Source organism: Cavia porcellus, unplaced genomic scaffold, assembly GCF_034190915.1.
Source record: "Cavia porcellus strain 051 isolate PalLab524CR breed Dunkin Hartley unplaced genomic scaffold, mCavPor4.1 scaffold_2, whole genome shotgun sequence".
Classification (NCBI taxonomy): Eukaryota; Metazoa; Chordata; class Mammalia; order Rodentia; family Caviidae; genus Cavia; species Cavia porcellus.
In genome coordinates this window covers 25,962,190-25,985,452 of record NW_026947485.1, presented here as the reverse complement: position 1 = coordinate 25,985,452, position 23,263 = coordinate 25,962,190, and the positions used below count along the sequence as shown (strand labels likewise).

General features: G+C 37.7%; 1 protein-coding gene across 7 annotated transcripts in view; it reads right to left on the bottom strand.

The window, feature by feature from the left end:
* Positions 1 to 19,057, bottom strand: part of Nup42 (nucleoporin 42) — a 31,757-nt gene extending 12,700 nt beyond the window's left edge. The window contains exons 1-3 of one of the 7 annotated variants that reach the window (XM_063239398.1): positions 18,822 to 19,057; positions 4,430 to 4,574; positions 1,313 to 1,537 (exon numbers count right to left, since the gene is read on the bottom strand). In XM_063239398.1, coding sequence (XP_063095468.1) covers positions 1,313 to 1,537; positions 4,430 to 4,574; positions 18,822 to 18,933 — 482 coding nt within the window. In that variant the 5' untranslated portion in view covers positions 18,934 to 19,057. Of the gene's footprint in view, positions 1 to 1,227; positions 1,542 to 2,844; positions 3,044 to 4,429; positions 4,575 to 18,821 lie in introns of those variants that run through there. The other 6 variants (XM_063239402.1, XM_013150449.3, XM_003467859.5 and 3 more) reach the window with 6 other exon arrangements.
* Between the last annotated feature and the right edge of the window lie 4,206 nt (positions 19,058 to 23,263).

Genomic DNA, 23,263 nt, shown 5'->3' with positions numbered 1-23,263 from the left:
TTAAGACCAAGAACAGATAATAGATTCAGATTTACAGTGAAGTTTTTCTTCATCCAGAATATCACAATAAATAAAATAATAGCTATAGAGAACAGTATTATTAAATTTAGAATCACAATGAATATGAAAAAGATTTTTTTCTTTTACTTTGTTTTTTTAAATCAGGGCTTACATATGCAAGGCCCTGGAGTTTGAACCCTAGCACCACCAAAAACAAAAACACCTCAACTTAAAAAAGCCAACTTAAAAAATCAATTACATACAATACAGAGCTCAAAATGTTTATTTTCAAAATTTTTATTGTAGTAAAATATACATATTATAAAATTATCATGTTAGCCATTTATAAAGGTATAAATCCGGGGTAATAAGAACATTCACAGTGCTGTGCTGTGATCATCATTATTTCTAGAACTTTTCTATCATTACCTGCAATAGTCTCTGTATCTTTAAATAACAACACCCTATCCCTATCCCCAACACCCTGGTGGCCTCTATTCTACTTGCTTCTTTATAAATTTGCCTCATATAGGTGGAAACTATATAGGTGGAAAAATATTGGGTTCAAAATGTTTACCACTGGTTCACCTGCCTATACATGATTACTTATTCATCCTTAGATGTTTCACTTTTTATCTATGGGAACCAAAAGACTAACGCACATATTGAAATTCTAGCTTGAAAGCCATGAAGTAAGGAAGTGATAGTCACTCAACTGTTTTGGTGGAAGTTGTAAATTTTACTACAAATGTTTTTAAGAAACGTCATGACTGTACTATACAATAATAAAGGAAATCAAATGAAACCAGCCTGAATAGGTAAATGAAGTAAAAGTTTTAGAAAAATAGCTGGGTTTGGTAGCACACACCTGTAATCCCAGCAAGAGGATGGTGCTGAGCTCAAGGTCAGCCTGGGCTACATAGCAAAGCCTGTCTCAAAAAAAATCCCCTCTCCCAAAAAGTTTTAGAAGAATAAGTGACACAATCAGTGATCTTCAAGTCCACAAGCTGCTCTGACTTATCTGATAATTTGTAAAGAACTCATGATTTGTAGTGAATCTAAGCACTACTAAACTTAGTTATTAAAAACACAGTATAATCTATAGTAAGGGGGGGGCTTGAGAAGGCATGTTACTAATATTGGAAAGATACATTTTTAAGTGAAATAAAGTCTAGAATGATATATAACAAAACAGTAGTTGGATCTGAGATTTTTGGTTTTACTTACTCTGAGTTTTTAATAATTACTTATTTTTTAAGAAATACTATAGGTGCTGTTGGAAAAAAAGCAAATGGGTAGTGATTTTCCTTACAGAAGCTTCTTTTCATCTTTCTGATCTTCAGAGCTGGATGAAGCAAATGGGTTCTGAGATAATCCAAAACCTGTATTCCTGGTAGTTGAGGCTTTAGAATCAAAAGAAGTGAAAGATGGCTTTTCTTGATCTCTACTGCCTCCCCATGGTGTGGATTTGGAGAAACTGGATGGCTGGATGATGCTGGAGTATTTCTGGCTGGATGCATTTCCTTCACCCCTATTACTACCTAAAATAATAAAGTAAAAGAACAATTTTACTGATAATTTCCTTTAAATCTTGAAATTAATTATATTGTTAAGTCTAGAAATTATATTCAAGGCTTAACAAAGCACATTTCTACTCACTTTAAATGACAATCTTTTTATTTCTACTTTAAATCCTTAGAGACAGCATCAACAAATCACATAATATCTAATTGCATTTTTGTTTAGGTAGATTTTGAGGACCATTAATCCATGGGAAAATAAAAATATTAGTATGGCTGACCTAAGTTTACTAACAAAACAACTGCTTGATAGTAGAATGGATAGAGAATACTTTTAAATAATTATAAATTTTTAGGATAAAAAGATGTTATTCTTTTTTCCACAAACAAGCCCTTGTATAGCAGTAAATACTAAAGAAAAAAAGGACAATGAATTAAATAATAAGTAAAAGATTAAATTCTGCCTTCAGTCCTTGAGTAGATGTTTAAGTCTATTTGCTGTAGTCTTCCCTCTGATAACATTCACATGTTATTTTTCATGGACAGATTACAGAGATGATTGATATGTGAACAAAGCACATGAGGTCTGAGTACATTTCTAGTACTTCAAAAATATCAAAATGAGCCAAAAGGACACTTCTGTCTCTGTATTATCTTCAAACTTTTCATTTCTTAGTTGAGACTAAGATCAAAGGTAATTTATCTTGTTTCTGAGATATGCTCAGTTATGAAAGTTTATCACCAACTTTAAACTATTTGATAATCTAAAGAGCAAAAGGAGAAGACTGCTGGACCAGAACCCTGAAATAGGAGTCAATGGGTCTTATTTTTCTAAAGTTCCAAATCCTTGGGGTATCTTACAACTGTAGAAACTCACTTTCTCCTTCGGTATGTTGCATTTGGCCTTCATATTTTTTGACTTTGTAATTCTAGAAGCATTCATTTCTGGGAGCTAACACTTTTCATCTATGAAGTTTTATTTACAATCTTTTCATCCATATATCAAAATATCCATTTGATATTTAACTTCTAATAATGACATTTGAGCAACTTTCTAAGGACTGTCAAATATTGTGTTCAAAATTATCAAATAAGGGCTGGGGATTTAGCTCAGTGGCATAAGCACCTGCTTTGCAAGTGCATAGTCGTGAGTTTGATCCCCAGTACCAAAAAAAAAAAAAAAAAACCAAAAAGGTCAAATATTTTGTTTTGTTGTCCCTGGAAACATATTTGTAGGTGTCATGCTCTGAGTCCCTAATTTTTTTTTTTTTTTTTTTTTTAAGTCAGGGTCTTGCTATGTAGTCCAGGCTGGCCTTGAACTTACAGTGATCTTCTTGCCTCAGCCTTCCAAGTGCTGGGATTACAGTTGTGTGCCACCACACCTGGCTGAGTCCTAATTTTTGGTTTGGAATATTTTGCTTCAGCAATTGGAGCTGCACAAAGGGTCCATCTTCTACAAGTTTAGGTATGAGACCACCATGCAGTTCAAGGGTCAGATGAATAGTCCTCAAAGAGATAAAGGAAAGGGACAGAATCCCAGAAGCCTAAGAAAATAAAACCTAATTATCCACCTGATCTTTAAATCCTTGTGTCTTGCCATTCCTTTTATGTCTGACTTGTTCTTTTCTTGAAGACAAATGCTTTGGCAATGTCCTAGATTCATGGACGTTGAGATCTGTGGCCCCTAGATACCCTTCCACCACAACCCACAGAATTCTCAACTGGGCACCATATCCTCTCAAAGTTCCACCAATTTTAAGAACATGTGTATTTTCCTGCAACATTATTACCCGGAATGCATCAACACAGTGAGGTCTAGACAGTGTAAGCAACAGGTAACACATCTTGATTCTTTGTGTATTTGATAAAAGATTCAGACATATACAGGCTATCATCTAAAGTAAAGGAGAGCTCATTGCAAAACAGATTTCCAGAGAGCCAGAGAGAGAATTTAGTTTCAAGCATGATGGTGTAGGAACCAAAACTTGGCAGTTGCACTGAATGTTAAATTTATATGATTAACTGGGTCTTTCAAGAAACATTTCTGTCTTCCTCTGAGGTCAGTGTTCTTTTACAAATAGAATGGGTTGTGTTTAGCTATTTCACAGTGAAGTAGATCCCTGTTTAGTTCTTAGGTAAATGTTTCAGTTTGGTTTGTTTTGAGACTTTGAAGTTTTTCTAACCCCTAACCCATGGTCTAGACTTTATATATATCCTAGATCTTATCAGCATGCTAAAGGATGTTATATTCTCTTGAGCTAAAGTTTGAAACAATGAGCTTGTGTGGATTTTATCTATAGTTAATGATTAAAATGGTGAAGGAAAAAAAAAAATCTCCTCTTTGGTATTAAAGTAGTCCCCAGCTGACTGTCTCCAGGCCTGCTCATGACTTTCTGCCTAACACTTCCCTCCTCTAAAGGTGGGACCCTAAAATTATTTCATTCTGGCTACTTGCTGAGAGACAGTACTGAGGAGAGGGAGTTAGGGTCGCCATGCCTGCTGACTTTCCGGCCTAGAGTGCCAGTCAAGGAGTCCTAAAGCTGGCCCAAGAGGACACAGGATCATCTGGAAGTAGAGACAGAAACAGGAAGAAATGAAGTTTAGGAGATTATTTATTATACATGGTCCAAATAAAAGATCAGAAAAATAAAAATCACACAGTGTTTATGAACCTTTTCCACTAAGTCCCTCAGAAACAAAAGATAAAACAATTAAAGAAGGGGAACAGCAAATGAATTCCTCATAGAGCTATATAGGAAATGTGTTACAGACATCACAAGTTGAGCCCATATCCCTGGAAGCACAGATGAACAGAAGTATAGTTATAATAAAGATTCTGATGAACAGAAGAATAGTCAAAGAACATGCAACCCTCAGCTGGAAGGTAAGTAGGATGGTGTAGTATTTACTTAACTGAAATTCTTGTGAATCGAAATTTCAAATCTCCCAGAGTTTGGCTTTTCCAGGATGATGTGGTCTCAGAAGGGGCTTGTCCCTCCCAAGGTTTCACTTGGGAATGGTGAACTGGATCCGCAATTCCTGATACCTTGATAGCTGTTCAAGAAGAGAAAAGTGCCACAAAAGTATCCTTCTACAGAGAAATTAATTGCTGACCTTATGGAGAACAAAAATGGTATTGTAAAGACGAGCAGCAAAATGCATCCCAACTGGGACCTGGACCTGAAAAACCTGGAAAACAATTTAGTAAGAAAAAAGAAGCAGATCTCTAGGAATTAAAAGTAAAAGCTGACAAGAAAACTAGAAACTACACAGAAACTGAACATGATGCAGAGAAAGGAAGGAAACAGTCTAGAACATGAACCTTGGCTCCTAAAGGAGGGAAAGCTGTTTCCACAAACAAAGGTAAGCCAAAGCTCATGGCTACTGAGAATTGTAAAAACACTGTGGGGCTTTATGCTGAACATAACTCCTTCCACATAGCAGTCTAGAATTGCAGAAGAAATATATTGTAATGCCCACCACACTTGAGTAATTAACAAGAAACCACTTTGGATAAGACTGAGCTACCCTGGGAATCAGAAGCCACAAAACAACCACACTTCGGGGTTTCTGAGGTCACCCTACCAGTCACTGGGTGGGAGATGGCCACAAGAGATGGAGAGAAGACATGGGCGAGGCACAGACTCTCTGAGAAGTTTACGCTCACACCTGGAAGGATGCAGGGATCTTGTCCTCTATGGTGTGAAGCCAGGATGGTTGTGTGGCTTTGGAGAAAGCTGGATCTGAAAGTGCTGGTATTAAGTCCAGTGGACACCTCAATCACCCTGCATCACTGCCTATATCCAATTTAGAGTTCAGTGGTCTGTTTGCTTTCTTTATGTGCTGATGTGAGCAGGGATAAGTTTCAATGTGAATGGCTGCCACATACTGGGGTGTGTAGGCAGAAGGGCCCCTGAAGCAAGGGTTAGGGCCAGAAAGCTAGGTGGAAAATGAAGTGACTTAAGAACTCAAAGGAAGCCCTAATTGGGAGTAGCTGGTGCAAATAAAGCCCTAGGCAGATAGCATCACCCAAACTAACTACACCCAGAGGAAAGGCAGATAGCATCACCCACACTAACTACACCCAGAGGAAAGGCAGATAGCATCACCCAGACTTTAACTATACCCAGAGGAAAGGCAGGTAGCATCACCCAGACTAACTACACCCAGAGGAAAGGCAAGGCAGGACTCAGGATTCACACACAAAAATGAGTGTGAAAACAAAATAGGATTTAGTAGTGGCTCATGATCCTCTCATCCCAATATGATGGTACATTCCATTACCGCAGACTCTAGAAAGAAACCACTTATTTAAATACACAGAGGGAATTTTTGGACTTGTATCTCTTTTTTTTCATTGGTATTTTGGGATTTGGGGTTTTTTTTCCTAATGTTTTAAAATTTCTTTTTCTTATTTTTTTTTCTGTTACTTTTATTTAATTCTATTTTTATAAACTCATTAACTGGATTATTTATCTCACATTTCTCTCCTTTTAAAATTTACTTTATTTTTCAAGTTTTACTTCTTTACTTTCCCCCTTCCTTGCCACCTCCATTATCATTACTATTACTACTAAGCTCTATTAACCTTTATTTAGTTATGTGCTATTACTGTTGAATTCTTTTCTATTATTATTATTAATGGTGGTATAGTTATGTTTAGTGGATACCTACTGCATGTCAATATTTGCACCTATGATTACTTCATCTATATGATTACTGAAGATCTCTTTTCTATTGTTAAGGGTGGTATAACAGAGGTAGCTTTTATTGGTTCTTATGGTATATACATATCTAGTTTATCTTTGACTCCATTACTATTGCGGATTTTTTTGCTATTGCCAATGGTGGCATAGTTCCTGCTATTAACTGGTTTTTACTGAATGCCACAATCTGGTTTGTCTTTAGGTCATCAACATTATTGCAGTTGGTTTCTGGTAAACTGTGTCCTGGGCCAGTTTTAAGTGCACCTTCCCATCCTCAAATTAATGGAGATGGTCAACTCTTGGGAGAGACAAAGGCTTACATTTAGCCAGGCCCAGAGTGCACCACTGGAAGTAGGCATTAACTAAAGAGATCTCCATGCTAGCACAAAGACTTTCCAATTTTATTGATGGTCAACCCTTAAGAAAAAAAGCAAAATAAAAAGAAATATGAAAAGGCAACAAAATGCCTGCAAAAATTTAAAACTCTTACAAAGCAAGTACATGGGACACTGATTAGGAGGAAATCAAAAGCCAAACACCTGAATTGTACAAAATGATAAAAGAGGAGAGAAAACAGAACAACCAATCAGCCAACCAACCAACAACAAACTCCCTGCAGATCACAAAGGTGCTCAGTGAGCTCAAAGATACAATTAAACAGATAATGGACTTAATAAAATAATACAAAACACGAATGATCAGTTTAATATAGTAGAGTCCATGAAAAGGAACCAAACAGAAATCTAGGAGTTAAAAAAATTATACTGAAAGTATGGGCAGAAGTGAGCTCACAGTGTCAGAACTTAGAAGACAGGGCTGATGCAGGTGCCCACATACTAGAGATACACTGAAAACAGCAAGAGATTGTGGAAAATGGATCCAACAGCTGTTATATGATGCGAAGAAGACTAACCTAAGATTAACTGAACTTAGTAAAAGAGCGAAGGATGGCATAAGGGCATAAAAACTTTCAGAAATCATAGCAGAAAATGTTCAACATAGGAGAAAGGATTTAACATACAGCTAAGCAAGTCATACAGAACCCCAAAATAATCAGAAAGGAATTTCTCCATGATACATCATAATCAAAATCTCAGAAGTCCTACACAAGAATAGACTCTTAAAAGGTGTTAGAAAAAGAAAGCAACAATTTATTTATAAAAGTAGTCATTGGAATCACAGCAAACCTCTCAACGCAAACCTTCAAGGGCAGGGGTAAACTGTTTCAAGCCCTAAAAGAAAATGACATCCAACCCAGACTAAAACTATCTTTCAAAATTGACAGAGAAATAAGTTTTTTCCAAGACAAGGGCACCCTTAAGATTCATGACCACCAAACTAGCACTCCAAGAAATTCTCAAGGATATTCTAAAGAGAGAAACCAACAATACCAAACAATGCTAAAAAGTCTAGTGGAATGAATACATCAGTAGTGTGAGCAGTTGGGGTGTGTGTGTGGTCAGCAATAAGAAAATGATGTAATCACAGGAATAAGTATCATTCAGTAATAACTCGGAATGTGAAATGGTCTCAGTTCTCAATGAAAAGACACAGAGTGACAGACTCAATCAAAAAACAAAACCCAGAGCTATATATAAGAAACACATTTAATCCAAAAAAGATGGGGGGCTGGGGATTTAGCTCAGCGGCATAAGCACCTGCCTTGCAAGCAGGCAGTCCTGAGTTCGATCCCTGGTACCGATAAAAAGGAAAAAGACAAAACAAAAAAGAAACACACAGACTAATAAAGGATGGAAAACAATATTCCATGTAACAAGATCCAGAAAATAAATAGGAATAGCTATTTTATTTTCAAATAAAGTAAACTTCAAGCCAAGATTGATCAAAAGAGGTAAACACTGTTAGTATATATTGGTTAAAGGAACAACTGAAGAGGTAAAGAATAATTATGTATGTACTGAACACTTGCACATGCAACTTCATAAACAAACACTAATTAACATAAAAATCAGGTAAATATCAACACAATTATAAAGGGGGACTTCAATATCACATTATCACAAGTAGATCAACAAGTCAAAAACAAACTAAAAAACCAAAAACGAACTGAGTTGAGCCACACCTTTGAACAAATGGACTCTAGATGTATTCCACACAACAGAATGTGTTCTTCTCAGTAAGACACATAACTTTCTTGAAATTAGGCCATATAGAGGTTGATAAAGCATGCTTATGTATAAAAGAATCAAAATTATTCCAGGCATATTTTTCAGATCTTTGGGCAATGAAACTTGAAATCAATGGCAAAAAAACTCACAGAAATTATGCAACACATGGAAATTAAACAATATACTCTTAATCAATGGGTCACAGAAGAAATCGAGAAAGAAATTAGTTCCTACAATTAAACAGTAATGCCAAAATTACATACCAGAAACTATGGTTTATAATGAAAATAATCCAAAGACTGAAGTTTATCACTGTGAAATGCTCACATCAGAAAAAAGTCTAAATAAATAACTTGATATATCATTATGTTCTACGTAAACAAGAACAATACAAATCCTAAGCTTAGCACAAACAAGGAAATTAAAGATCAGAGCAGAAATTAATGAAATTAATGAAAAATACAAAGAAGGAATCGAAGAACTATTTCTTTGAAAGAATAAAACAAAGACTAAAATCATGTTTATCTCCATAAACACAAAAAGACGACAAAATCCAATATCTATTCCTGATTTTAAAAAAACCTGAAGAAAGTGAATATAGAAGGACCTTAATCTTACAAAAGCTGTTTAACACAAACCTATTGCCAACACCATATCAGTAAAAAACCTGAAAGCGCTTTTATGGTCAGGGATGCCCACTAACACCACTGCTGTTCAATATAGTGTTGGAAACAGTCAAAGAGAAAACAAACTAACAAAAGGGATATGTAGAGGAGGGAGGGAGGAAGTCACAGCATTCTTATTAGCAGATGACAGAATTGTTTACATAGAAGACCCAAAAAAATCCCACTGAAAGACTCCTAGAATAATCAAACTTAGTAGTGTAGTAGAAATTAAAAATCAACACACAAAAATTAACAGTGTTCCTGTATACCAGTAACAAAACACCAAGAAAAAAAATTAGGAAAACAGTACCATTTACAATAGCTTCGAGGTTAATTAAATACAATGTACAGGAATTAACCTAATATAGGAAGTGAAAGACTTCTATAATGAAAACTGCACAGCATTCTGAAAAAGGAGATCAAAGAAGCCATCTGAAAATGAAAAGATATGCTCTGTTCCCAGATATGTGGAACAAATATTGTCAAAATGGCCATATTCCCAAAACTGATGTACAGATTTAAAGCAATTCTAATTAAAAATATCAACAGCATTTCTCAAAGAATTAGAGAAAACAATCCTAAAATTTATATGGAACTAGAAGGGAACCACAGGAGACCCAGAATAGCAAAAGCAATCTTGAGCAATGAGATCAAAACAGGAGACAACACAATTCTAGATTTCAGGTTATATTACAAAGCTACAGGGACAAAAACAGTTTGGCACTGGGACAAAAACAGATACATGGGTAGGTAGAACAGAATAGAGGATGCAGAAACCATTCCAGGCATATTCAGCTGTTGTAGTTAGGGGTTGCAAGGAGAACAATTACATACTGGATACATAATTTATAGCAATAATTATAATGGTCATCCAAGGAGTCAAATACAAAGGACTCAAATACAAAGAAAGTATAGGAAATCTGTCTACAAAACTAAAGACCTGGAAAGTCCAGCTGAGGGCCAGGCTCCCCATGGCAAAAACTTGCACGAGTTCAGCTGAAAACCTAGAGGCTACAACAATGACCTATGCAAGTCTACCCCATGGGTATGTGCTGGGAAGGCCCAAAGGTCAGTGGGGGAAGCTAGAAAGTCTGTGCCAGCAGGGTGAAGGATCTGTGCCAGTAAGCAATGCTCAAAGTAAGAACAAGAGCTCCCCAGAAAAGTACCACAGTCATCCTCAGTGACAATGAGATTCCAAGCTCCTCTGATGAGAACAGCTAAGGATATATCAGGAAGCCAGTGTGACAAACCTCCTGGAAATTAAACAGCACACATCTTCCCCTCCGGAGTCAGGAAGCGATGCTCAAAGTAGGGACTAAAGCTCCACCAAAGTGAACCACCGTCATTCTCAGCAACAAAGTCCTGAGCTCCTCCAATGATAACAGTCAAGTTCATATCAGGGGAGCCAAACAATCAACAGACTGAAGAGATAATCGACAACAACGGGAATTTTTTTACCTGCTATTATCTATAATAATTAAAGATCTCAAAAAATTAGACCACCTGGACAACCTGCTCAAACCCCTTCTGTCTTTGAGATAAAAGCTTTCTTTCTCTCAGTAAACATATTCTGCTCTAAAAAAAAAAAAAATTGGACCACCCCAAAACCAAAGACCCTGTGAAAAATGGGGAATTGAAACAGATACTTCTCAGAAGTACAAATGGCCAATAAGTATATAAAAAATGTTTAATATCTTTGGGCTTTAGAAGAATGCAAATTAAAACAATGCAATTCCAATCTTATTCCAGAAAGAATGTCTGTCATAAAGAAATCAAATAAACCAGGTGTGGTGGTGCATGCTGGATCCCGGCACTTGGGAGGCAGAGGCAGAAGGACTGCTATGAGCTCAAGGCCCGCCTGGACTACATAATGAGACCCTGTCTCAAAAAAAAAAAAAAAAAAAAAAAAAAAAAAAAAAAAAAAAAAAAAAGAATAAATACTGGTGAGGATGTTGGGGAAAAGGAACCTTCCTATACAGATCAGAATGTAAACTAGTACAACCACTATGGAAATCAGTATGACAATTCCTCAAAAAACTAAACATAGAAATTCCATTTGACCCAGCTATTCCCTTCCTGTATATCTTCTTAAAAGAGTTAAAGATATCATATTACAGACTGGGGATTTAGCTCAACCACGTAAGCGCCTGCCTGGCAAGCACAAGGTCATGAGTTCAATCCCCGGTACAAAAAAACGGATATCATATTACAGTAATACACGCATCCCCATGTTTATAGTAGCATAAAGCATAACATAAAGCATAATTCATAACAGCAAATACTGGACCAACAGATGAATGGATAAAGAAAATCATTGGGAAGCTGCGTCCTATACATAACACACCTTCATTTATTTCACTTTCCCACCCCTCCATCCACTCTCCCTCCATTCCTTGGTCCTGTTTCCATTTGCAAAAGAGCTATCTCTTTACTTCCTGTTATCTTCTAATCTGACCTTTAAATTATTTACACTTTGAGTTACTCATGTAAGGGAAACTGTTATTTAGGATGTCTGATTTACTTCACTTAACATTAAAAATCTCACGATGCATCTGTTTGGGGCTGGGATTTAGCTCAGTGGTGCAACATCTGCTTGGCAAGCAGGTCCTAAATTCCATTTCTGATACCCCACCAAAACACAAACAAACAAAAACACATGCATTCACTTTCCTATAAATATCTCAGATTTCTCCTTTATGGTAGAGTACAACATGTACCCAACTTCCTATAATGAATATAATCATTATGTACTTTAACTATGTTCGAACAAAAATTTTAAAAATACATCTATACATATATGCACATATATGTAAAGACATTATTGACCTTTTGGACTCTCCTTATATATTTTAATGAGAACTAATGTTCCAGGTTGGCTTTTGAGACAGTTGTGGCAACAGCTGTAATCCAAATTCTTGTACTGCATGCTGGAAAACACAGTTTTTAAAAAACTGTATATACACTTTAGGAAAAGAAAAATAGTAGATGATTTTTCAGTAGATGGTGTTACCTTCATACAGGGAACCCTAGATGATGTCATATATTACAGAAAACCTACTACGCTACTGGCCCACAGAGAAGAAATTGAAAATACATGTACCATAATCTCAATCACCAGGGTGACCCAAGCAGCGGTTTGCCATACTAATAAATGTGTGGAAGCTAGTGGCCACCAGTTTGAGCACCTCTTTTAATTGTGGAGGCCAAAGGCAACTTGTATTAATTTCATGATGTCTCAAAAATTTAGTATTAAAATATTTATACAAATTTTTCTGAAGTGTGTATACATTTTTTGACAGACTCTGCATTTAGCAGAGATGTAGTGGCCAAAAGATTAAATCTCTACATTTAGTAGGAGGTCAGTACATAAGAAAGGTTGACCATATAGCACTTCAAACGGTCCAAGGCTATGATGGCATTAGGGGCTATGTTGGTTCTTATATGTGCTATTGACAGAATTACTTTCCATAAATGTGGGGTTATTGACATAACTTCTTTATGACAAATTTTAATGTTTATTTAGCCCATCTTGCCTTGCCTGAGGATTGAGGCCTCTAAGACAAATGGATAATACGTAATTCCCAGGGCCTTAGGCACTAGCTGTGTCACCTGGGAAGTTAGAAGGGGCCCTTGTCATTTTGAAGGGACACAGAAGTCAAAATCTAGGGATACTCTTGGAGATGTCAGACATTTCTGTAGCCCTTTTAGGCTTAGTTGGAAAAGGTATCAGTATAAACTAGTGGATATTAAAAACCCTTAGCTAGGAGGTAACTGGGTCAAATCAATCCATCAGTTCTCACCTGGGTGATGTCTCAGTCTTTAAGCTGCAGCTACTAAGGAAGAGAGGCTTACATTCTTGTGAATTATTAAGAGTGTATAAAGCACAGGCTTCAGAGACTTGTTCAATAGTCTTATCAAGCCCTTTGCCACGAAGGACCTGTTTGCACATCTGGTATAGTTGGTCTCAGTTTAAAAGACAGGAATGATTAATTCCTTAATAGTTTTCCTTTGCACCAACTGAGGGAGGCAGTGATTTCCTGATTTGATACATCTATTCCACTTCTGAGTACAGTGACCTCTTCGAGTGTAGGCAGGAGGTCCTAGCGTGGGAGATTAGATGTAATAGAGATCCAGGAGATTTCTAGCAGGTACATCTGCTCTTTGGTTTCCTAATGCCTCCTTTTGAGTTCCTAACAGATGGCCCTTACAATGGGCTGCAGCTGTTTCAAAAGGCAAGTGGACAGCTTCTAGTAAGAATACGGTTCATATTTTATACAGGACTGCTTTTGTATTAAGGTATTCCTTTCTTTCCAAATAGCAGCATAAGCATGTAGCACTGGAATATTTGGAAACTACATATTGTGATTCATTTGTTTTTATTTAGCTGTAAGGCACAAGTCAAAGCAATTAATTCAGTCAGCCATGCTGCTATCCCTGGAGGCAGGACCCCATCCTCAATAAGATCTGTAAGTGAAACAATTGCACAGCCAGCTTGTCTTCTGCCATTTCTTATATATGATCTGCCCTCTGTACATCAGATTACACCTGAGTTATCAAGAGGTTGGTTTTGTAGCCTGATCAGTTAGTATAAGGCAGATTAACAATATCAAAACAATCATGGATAACTCTCAGAATTACTTCCTTCCTGGTCAGATGGATTGAGCTCAGAAGTAGGAGGTGAAGTAGTAGGACTGAGTGCAGAATGCCTATGGAGGAACAACTTTAGGATTACCAAGTAGTAGAGCCTGACAACCTAAAAGATGAGAGACTGTGAGCCAATAAGGTCTTTTAAACTCTAACAGGGAAGTCACTTGATGAGGACTGTAGACATACAGGGGCAATCCCAAGGGATTTCTTTACCAAAAGAACAGAAACAGATATTACTCTGATATATCTTGGCAACCCCTGGGCTACTGTATCAAACTGCTTTGAAAAATATTCTGCCAGGATTTGAATAGGTCCTAAGGATTCAGCCCTGGGTAAGGATCCCTAAAAGCACACTCTACTTCTCAGTTACATACAACCTGAAAAGTCTGTTAGGCTGTAGCAGTACCAAAACATGAGTTTTAAGGAGCAAGGGTTTTAGTTTATCATAAATGTGTTGTTATTCTTATTCCCAGGACAGTACGGTCATTATTTCCTTCTAGAAACTCATACAAGGGTTTAGTCAATTGGCTATATTCAGGAATCCCACAGTCAAACCTAGGAAAGTACAAAGTTGGAAGGCTTTGATGGCCTGCATATACTCTGCTGAAATAACTTTATTTATTTATTTGATGGTACCAGGGATCAAATTCATGACCTTGTATTTGCCAAGCAGGCACTTACACCACTGAGCTAAAACCCCGGCCCAAAAGAACTTTGTACATTGAGGTCAAAACAAATCGTAGGTAGTGGACCTTTTGGACCAGAAATTGAGCCTTAGACCTTGAGACTTTAGATTTTGATATCCTCTATCAAGCAGGAAATTTTAAGTGTGAACCAAGCAATCTTGAGCCTCTGTTAGAGAAGATAAAATCATCCACATATTGTAAATAGTCCCATTTGTTAAGATTAAATCATCTAAATCTCTAGTCAAAGCTTGTTCAAAAATATGGAGACTGTCCCTGAATTCTTGGGCAAGGGCAGTCCAGGTAAACTGTTTGTTCTAACCCAGACCATCAATCTACTCAAGGCAACAAGGAATTGCGACTCAGGGGTCACAAGGATGCAAAACAAAGCATCTTTAAGAAAGAAAGAAGACTGAAAATCACTGGTATTTGAAGGAATTTGACCTTGTTCCTTAAAATACATGCTTTTGGACTGCCACAATCTAACAGACTTTTCAGGTTATATGTGAGAAGCAGGGTGTGGTTTTAGGGATCCTTACTTAAGGACATTAGGGTCCTTTCAAATTCTGGCAGAATGCTTCTCAAAGCAGTTAGATAATGTAGCCCAGGGATTGCCAAGACACATCAGGGTAATAACTGGATGTATAGGAATAATTGCCTCACTTACAGCACAAGGATCTTGTATTATCGAGCTTCTTGATGCCAAAACCTGGAGTATTACAAGGACAAAGCACTAAAAGTCCATGGTGAAGGAATTTACTTATAAAGGTTGTACCCTGTTGCACTTCAAGTTGAAGAAATACTATTTACAGTGTGGGGAGGCATGAGGACCTTTTAGCTTAGTTATTACTGGGGCAGCAGTTATAAGATTCCTAGGCATGTTGGTGGTCCATACTTAGGATTAACAGGAAGGTCAATAAGGATAAATCATTATCAGCATTGCTGGGAGAGCCAATCATTGCCATAACTGTGGTGCTGCTAAGTGAGTCAAAGATAATTTGAGGCCCCATCTTTGTTAATATGTTTCAGCCAAATAAAGTGAGTAGACACTCAGGCATCGCTAAGAAGCCACAGATAGAGAAAAAATTATTCATAATTTATTCCAGAGGAGAAATAAATTGTTTGGTCACCAGAGGCCCACTGGTGCCTATGAGACAAAAATCAGAAGCCAGCAGTGTGGAACAGGAGGAAAGAACAAAATGTGAGGACCGTTGAAGACAGTGCTTTTGTCTAACCTGCAACATCCAACGTTACCTGAGACTGCATTCCATTGATGATAATGATTGGGCTGGGGGCTAACTGGAGTCTTTAGTCTCTTTATTCCAGAGACAATAGCTAGGGTTCTGGATCAGGGTCCTTCGATTCTTGGGGCAGCAGGCTCTCTAGTGCCCTGTTTGCCACATTTAGGGCAAGGTGACTTTGGAAGATGTACAGCATTAGGGCAGTTTCTCTCTCAGTGGTTCATCTATCAGCGGTATGACACTTATGAGTTATTTTGATTTCTTCAGGGAAGAAACCAGCAGGTAGCATTTGGTTGCCCTGTGATGAGGTGAGAAGCCCTGCATCTTTTTCTCCTATTGGTCTTGTTAAGTCCTAACTCCCCTGTTCCTTTGTTTCTCCTCTATATCATGAATATAAAAATCAGAGTGAGCAGCATTTAGTAGGTCATCAGTGGAAATTTCAGTTCCCAGTTCTCCTAATATTTGGAGTTGCTGGGTAAGACATGTGTCTTACAGAGGACTTGGCCATCACAGGAGTGTCACTTATAGTATGCTTTTACATAGCCTTCTTAAATCATTCAAGAAATGTAGCTGGGTTTTCATTTGGGCCAGCTTGGTGATTTACAGGTTTGACTTTATTGGCCTTTAAGATTTCTAGAATGCAATTTACAAAATGTCTGCAGTTCCAAGTCATCAGGGTCATTATAATCCCACTTGGGAAGGTCTACAGGCACTGTTTCAGGTTCTATACAAAATCTATAGCCTAGAGCAATGGTGGTGTATCTATGGCACATGTGTTTTAAGGATAAAAGATGTTAATATATTTTTTTTCCCTAAACTAAAACTTCAGGTTTAATTGCAGTGTTGGCACTTTGTAACAACTGAGTTTTGGGTTGCAGACTGCGCACTTTTGTCTATAAAAGGTTTGCTGTCATTGATCTTGAATATGTACATCTTCAGCATAACATCTTGAAGTTACTCCAGGCTTTTAATTTGTAAGAGGCTGTCCCAAAATAACACTGACATCCTTCTAAGACTATGTAGATGTCATAAGGCTTATATATATATATTTCTCAGGATCATCTGAAAAACTACCTAAGTCCGTTTTGATTTGTTTTTAGGTCCTTAAAAGAGAAAGGCTGGGAGCTCTAAAATTCACCCAATAGCTCCTGAAACGACAAACACGTGCCAGTGAGGCAGTTAACATCTGCTGAGAACCTTGAGTAAGAAGGAGTAGAGATGCCTTTTTGCCTGAATTCTGAACATTTGGGTTATTTGATTATCTGCCCAGTCAGCAGGTAGCTCAAGAGACACAAAGTCACCCAAATGAGGAGGTTCCATTTTATTCATGAATGCCATTACATCTGAATCTAACTTGCACTGGCAATATAAACCAAAGAAAGCCTGCAGAGAAAATATCTTCAAACACTTTCCTGTCTTTTTACAAAAGAGGTCTAATGAGTAGTCATGGAGTATAAAAACATGGCCCTCCATGTTTTTATAACTAATGGCTGACATAGAATACCTCTCATTAGATGACATTTTAGTTTGTATTCTGCCAATATCTGTATGGAAGGTGGCCCAACACTCATTTTCCAAAGTATATACACTGAAATATACCACCTAACACATACCAAAATATTATAGCTGTCTTAGAATCCATTAGCATATTAACCAGACTTAACTGATATTCTATACAGAAAACAACTCTCAAAACAGGATTGCATATTCAGTAAAGTAAGCAGAGCTATTAACAGTATGGGATCTTCTGACTAAAAGCGGTGTTACTCCTGAAGTGGAGGAAGAGACAACAGAGACTCTAAACAGAATGCCAAAACCTAGGGGAAAACACGCTTCACAAACATACAGGCATGAAATACTCATTACATTGCAAATAAGGATACTTTATCTGAAGCAAAAAGTCTCAAATATTTTGGAACAATTCCAAGTCTGTGAACACTGCAGCATAGCATAAACACAAGACAAAGAAAAGCTCATGATCTTAATCCAAAAATAGAGGCAATGGGAGATGTCATTTAGCACTTGATGAAATCAGCAAACAAAGATGAAGCATCAGAGATGTTACTGGGAAGCTGGGTCCGAACAGGGCAAGGTCCTAACACTGCAAGAACCTAGTAACAGCTTAATTGTTGTGCGTTTGACAAAAGGTTTCAGACAAAAGACATGCAGGCTGTCATACAGAGTATAGACAGGTTACTGCAAAATGGTAGATTTCCACAAAGTGAAAGAATGAAGACATCTTCAAGGATTAAGATGGGCAAACACCAAAAATACAATTGCAGTTACATTTATATGATTTACTGGGGTCTTTAAAACATTCTTTCTTTCCCGAGGTCACTGGTCTTTTACAAATAAAACAGGCTGTGTTTACTCACTTGAGAAAAGAGTAGGTCCCTGATTAGTTTTAAGTGGATGTCTGTATTTGGTTTGAGACTGAGGTTTTTCCAACTCCTCACACTCCTCACACCAAACACTTTTATGGAAACTGCACCTTATCAACATCCTCAGAGGATGTTACATTCCCTTGAGCCAAAGGTTGAAATTACAAGCTTGTGTGGATTTTATCTACAGCTAATGATGATGAAAGTGAAGCAAAAAGGAAAATCAGGTCTTGTTTCTCAAGTAGCCCGCAGGCACTTGTCTTGAGTGGTAATCACTAACGTTCTGCCTAACAATATGGCTTCATAGCTTTCACCAGATTTTCAAAGAATTTTGCAATTTCTCCAAAACGAAGAGTACGACTCTGACCCAAGTGGCTTGTCTCACCACAAATCATCATCATCATCATCATCATCATCTCTTAAAATCTGATTCACAACGGTAAATAAAAAGCAAAACAAAACAAAAAAAAAAGTAAGTGCACAGAAAGGTGGAAAATCAAGTTCTCTCGGTCGCCCCACAGAATTCTTGCAAGCACTGCTACTCATTAATAAGGAAGTTCATATATATATATATATATATATATATATATATTTTTTTTTTTCCTTCTGACTTACAGTTTGGCACTAGCACCTAGGACAAAATCCCAGTCCTCATCTGCTCAACAGACCCCAACCTGCCCAATTCTCGGGTGAAAAGTTCCGACAAGAGCAAGTAGTGGGTGAAGCGGGGACCCACTCGCCCTGCATGAGCTCGGCTTCAAGACCCATGCCGGACGCCTGGTCCCTGTTGGTCAAGTCCCCAAGCCAAGCCTTTCCCAGCGATGGCGGAGGACCGGGATGGCGCGTCACCTGAGGACTGTTGCTGTCGTCCCCCGCCAGTACCCCTAGCACCTGGATGTTCATTCCAGCAGCGGTCTCCAAAGCGGCAACGACCTTGAAGGAAGAACTGACAAATAGCCATTGCGATGGCTCGACCACTTTGTGGCCGACGGAGGAGTCTTCAGGCCAGATAGTGAGGAGCCCCAGCTAGGAGCGAAGCCCCAAGCAACGGAAGGTACCCGCCGGCTCTGGTGACGCTATCATCGTGCGCCGGAAAACTTTCCCTCTTTGTCCCGCCCTTTGGGTGGATTTTACCCAATAGTATTGAAGAAGAGAAAGTCTCTCGACGCGAGGGTGTGGCCTGTGAAAGCGGTATGCTTGAAAGAGTACCTGAAAAAAGGGAGGCGCGTTCGACCTGGGTCCAAGGCCTTGCATTTCAGAAACGCTTGCGGTCCTGAGAGGAAACAAATGTAGAACTTAAGCAAGGCCCTGGAGGGAGGATTGGCTATGATTTGAAAGACTGCTTCATTTTTTTCAGAGAAAGAAAAACGCTTGCTAATCGGGTGAAACTGATCAGCCATTCATCAGCATAAAATGAGTTGGAGAAAGCCAGTTGTGACATGAATTGAAAACGTTTCCATTCAGGACATGTGACTAAGAAAGATCATCATAACTCCTGAGTGGGTACTGCCTTGCTAGCTGCTGGGAAATTTATCTTTTAAAGTCCACATAAATGGTACTATTAGAAATTGAATCAGAATAACGCATCTCATTTTTGCCTTGAGCTGACAACACAGAAAAGCAGCCTCAATGTTTACCCTGGTGCCCAGCTTCAGGTCAAGTGTTTCTAAAACAACATTCCAGATATTCTTAACTTTGCCGTTTCCAGGGAACAAGACCATGTGTCTTTCAGTCTAGATCTGATGTCGATGCCTTTATACACATTTGCTTTGCTTTAAGCCTATCAAAGTTTCATCTGATCTCCACTTTGTCCCCAAATCCTACAACTGCCTTTTATTTTGTACAGTACAGCACCACATGTTTCTGATGTACTGTTTCCTTGGTTGTAATGAATAAATCTGACTGCTGAATCACATGTTTGTTTCTGGTGGTTTTAGGATGATTGGACTAGAGCTGAGCCATCACTGAAGTAATTTAGATTTTGAAGACAGTGGGTTCTATAGAAGCAATAAACCCAATTATGAAGACTTTTAAAAGTACTTTAAAAAAATCAGTGGAATTAATTTTGTCACAACTTTCCCCCTCACCTGGCAACCCTTTGAGACTGTGTTACAGAATTAATGCATTACCTAGATACTGCTTTCAGAAAGTGGCAAGAATGATGGGATATGTGTGTTTAAAGTAGGGGAGTATTTTGAGGGGGCTTAATGGCAATGTATCTTTTACTGTAATAATTTTTAAAAAATTATACATTCACAGTATTAGTCATATCTTTATTTATTTTGGTCTTTTTGAGTCAGAGTCTGACTAGCAGTTCAGGCTGGACTTGAGCTCACTTTGTAGCCCAGGCTGGCCTCAAACTCATGGCAATCCCCCTGCCTCAGCCTCCTAACTTCTGGGATTATAGTTGTGTGCCACCATGCCTGGTTTTGTCAGGCCTCTTGTATTGTACATTTGTACACCTCTTGTATTGTACATTTGATATAAACAAGATATATTCTCCTACTTAACCATGACAAAATCAAATTTAGGACATTGATATTAATCTATTACTATTATCTAATCCTTAAACTTCATATATACCAATATTGTCCTTTTACATAAAAGGATGCAGTTCAGAATCATTGTTTAAACTTTTTTTTTAGTCTCTTTCACTCTGGAACACTTCATTCTCTCTTGATTTTCATGACCTTAACACTATTAAAGATTAGAGAACAGTTGTAGAAGTTTCTCAGTGAAGCTGTTTCATGTTCTCTTATGCTTTGACTTATTCCTATGGAACAATCATCACAAAAATGATGCTGTGTCTTCACAATGGATCTATCAGGTTATGCACAATTTAAATTTGTTCAATTTCCTCTGATGTTCACTTTGATCACTCAATTGGTGTTTGAAAAAAGCCCAACATAAAATTATTTTCTTGTGTTATGATTTGTGTCTAGATGTCCCCCCCAAAGCCTCATGTGTTACAAAGACAGGCTTCTAGAGTTTGTGATTGATTCATATCCAATGCTGGGATTAAGGATGTGAATGCTACATCTGCTCTAGGGTGGGTAGCCTGCATACAGTATATAAGACTATAGGGGACAGAAAGACCTCTTTTTCCTCTCTCTCTCTCTCTCCTCTCTCTCTCTCTCTCTTGTTGCTTTTGCTGTTCCTCTGTACCATGTGCCACTCTGCCTTAAAGCCAGCTGATTATGGACTGCAGCTTCTACAAACCGAACTAAATAAACCTTTCCTCTCTTAACTTTTGGTGTTGGATGTTTTGTCTTAGCAATGAAAGAAAAGTAAGACATCCTCTTTGTATGTCTTATTACAAATTTTGTGGGGAGGTACTGTCAGTGTATATAAAAATCTGATTCATCATACTTTTAGTTCATTCACTTGTATATATCCCTATTGATATGGACTCATGATCCCCAATTGGGTTATAATCCAATGCTATTATTTATTTCGATGCTTACTTCCTTCATTTGGCCTCTTGGAGCCCTGCTCTTTTTAAAAAAGACAAAATGCTGTTAAAATATTATTAGTCTTCATTTCTTTACTTTCTGACCAAAACCATTCCTAGTCTCATTTTACCCTTTCCTAGCTTTAGTCATGGATTCAGCCATTTCATTAAGAAGCTGGTTCCTTTTGGTGATAAGGTAATAAGATCTGAGTCTCACGTGTTTCTTGTTATTGTGTCTTTACTCCCAGGCCCTTTCATGGACATTGCTAGGAAATATATACTAATTTTGATCCAACACAATGGGATTTATCTTTCTCCTATATTTGTAACTCCCTTGATAGTGTGGAATTCGGTTCCTATTATCTTTAATATGTTTATTATCTCATTGTATTAGCCAATTTTTCTGTAGCCACGAATTTCTTATCTCATTTACAAATGCCATTATGTGTAAGGACTTTGTTGGGATTAAAAACCTCAAATAATCTCAGTGGTGACTGAAGTTTATGTGAGGGCTAGTATGGAGCTTGGTGACTGAGGAGGTAGACAAAGCCAGCATTGGGATTTTCTAGGTAGGGCACTGTGTGAGATAACACATGCTTAAGACTGTGGCTTGCAGAATTTGGAAATGATCAGTTTGGTGAGTGTCATATGTGGAAATCAGGAGACTGGGATTGTAGAAAGGAAACTTCAAGTTTGAAGATGACAAAGTAAAAAAAATTCTGCCTCATTTTTCTCTTGAAAATCATCTGAAAAGGACAAAACAAAAACACCATTTAAAAATTATACTATGGGGTATCCATAATCTTAACTACAGTTTATGAAGATTGAATGTACATGGAAGATAGTAAATTACTTAGAGGGAAAAGGTCAAATTAAATTTCTGCAAGGTGGACATTGAAGTATCCAGAGAAGGCTGAAATGTCTCAAAACTTAAGATCTACCAGATGTACGAGGTTGGATTGTCTGAATATCTGTATAAGGTATGATTAGAACTTAGCTCAAAAAACATCTATGAAGGTGACCTTCTGTATATATATATATGAATCTCTTATGGATCCTAACAAAAATAGCCATTAATTCATATTATGTTCACTGTCTTAGTAACTTTTCTCATTGTTGAGACAAAATACCCAACACCCAAAATTAAAGATTATTGTAGCTCACAGTTGGTAGAGGTTTCAGTTCATAGTTGCCTGCCTCCAACACAGGGAGGCATGGCAGAGGAGAAATAGTTCATGGCAGAAAGAAGGCAAAAAGCAGCAAGGCAGCAAGCCACAAAGTAGTGAAGCAGGAAGTGACCACTGCAACCCTCCTTCTGTCCTTTATATTCTATCCAGTCTGTAAACCCTAATGGCAGGTGGCACTCATATTCAGGGTGGGCCTTCCCATTATCCACATCCGGAGCTATGCCAAACCAATTAGTGGACAAATTTAGTAATCCCATACCCTTAATCTCATCATCATACACTTAATCACAGCATCACACACTCTAGATTTAGCTACCTTTGAAAAGTCCCATTTATGACTGCATGAGGCTTTGAGGGGATACCTAAATACAAGCCATAACACTGATTTTTTTCGTTTTTGTGCTAGGATCGAATCTGGGGCTTGTGCATGCTTAGTACATACTCATCACTGAGCTACAACTCCAGCCCTACATGTTTACTAATTATTATAAACTCATCCTGTACACAAAATTTATCACATTTTAAACATAAATGCATAGGACAGAACAAGCTCCACTGAATAAGATAAATGAGGACACACCATATATTTTTATTAGACACAAATTGCTGGGAATGTTTTCAATCAAGGACATCAAGACAGCTACAAAAAACAT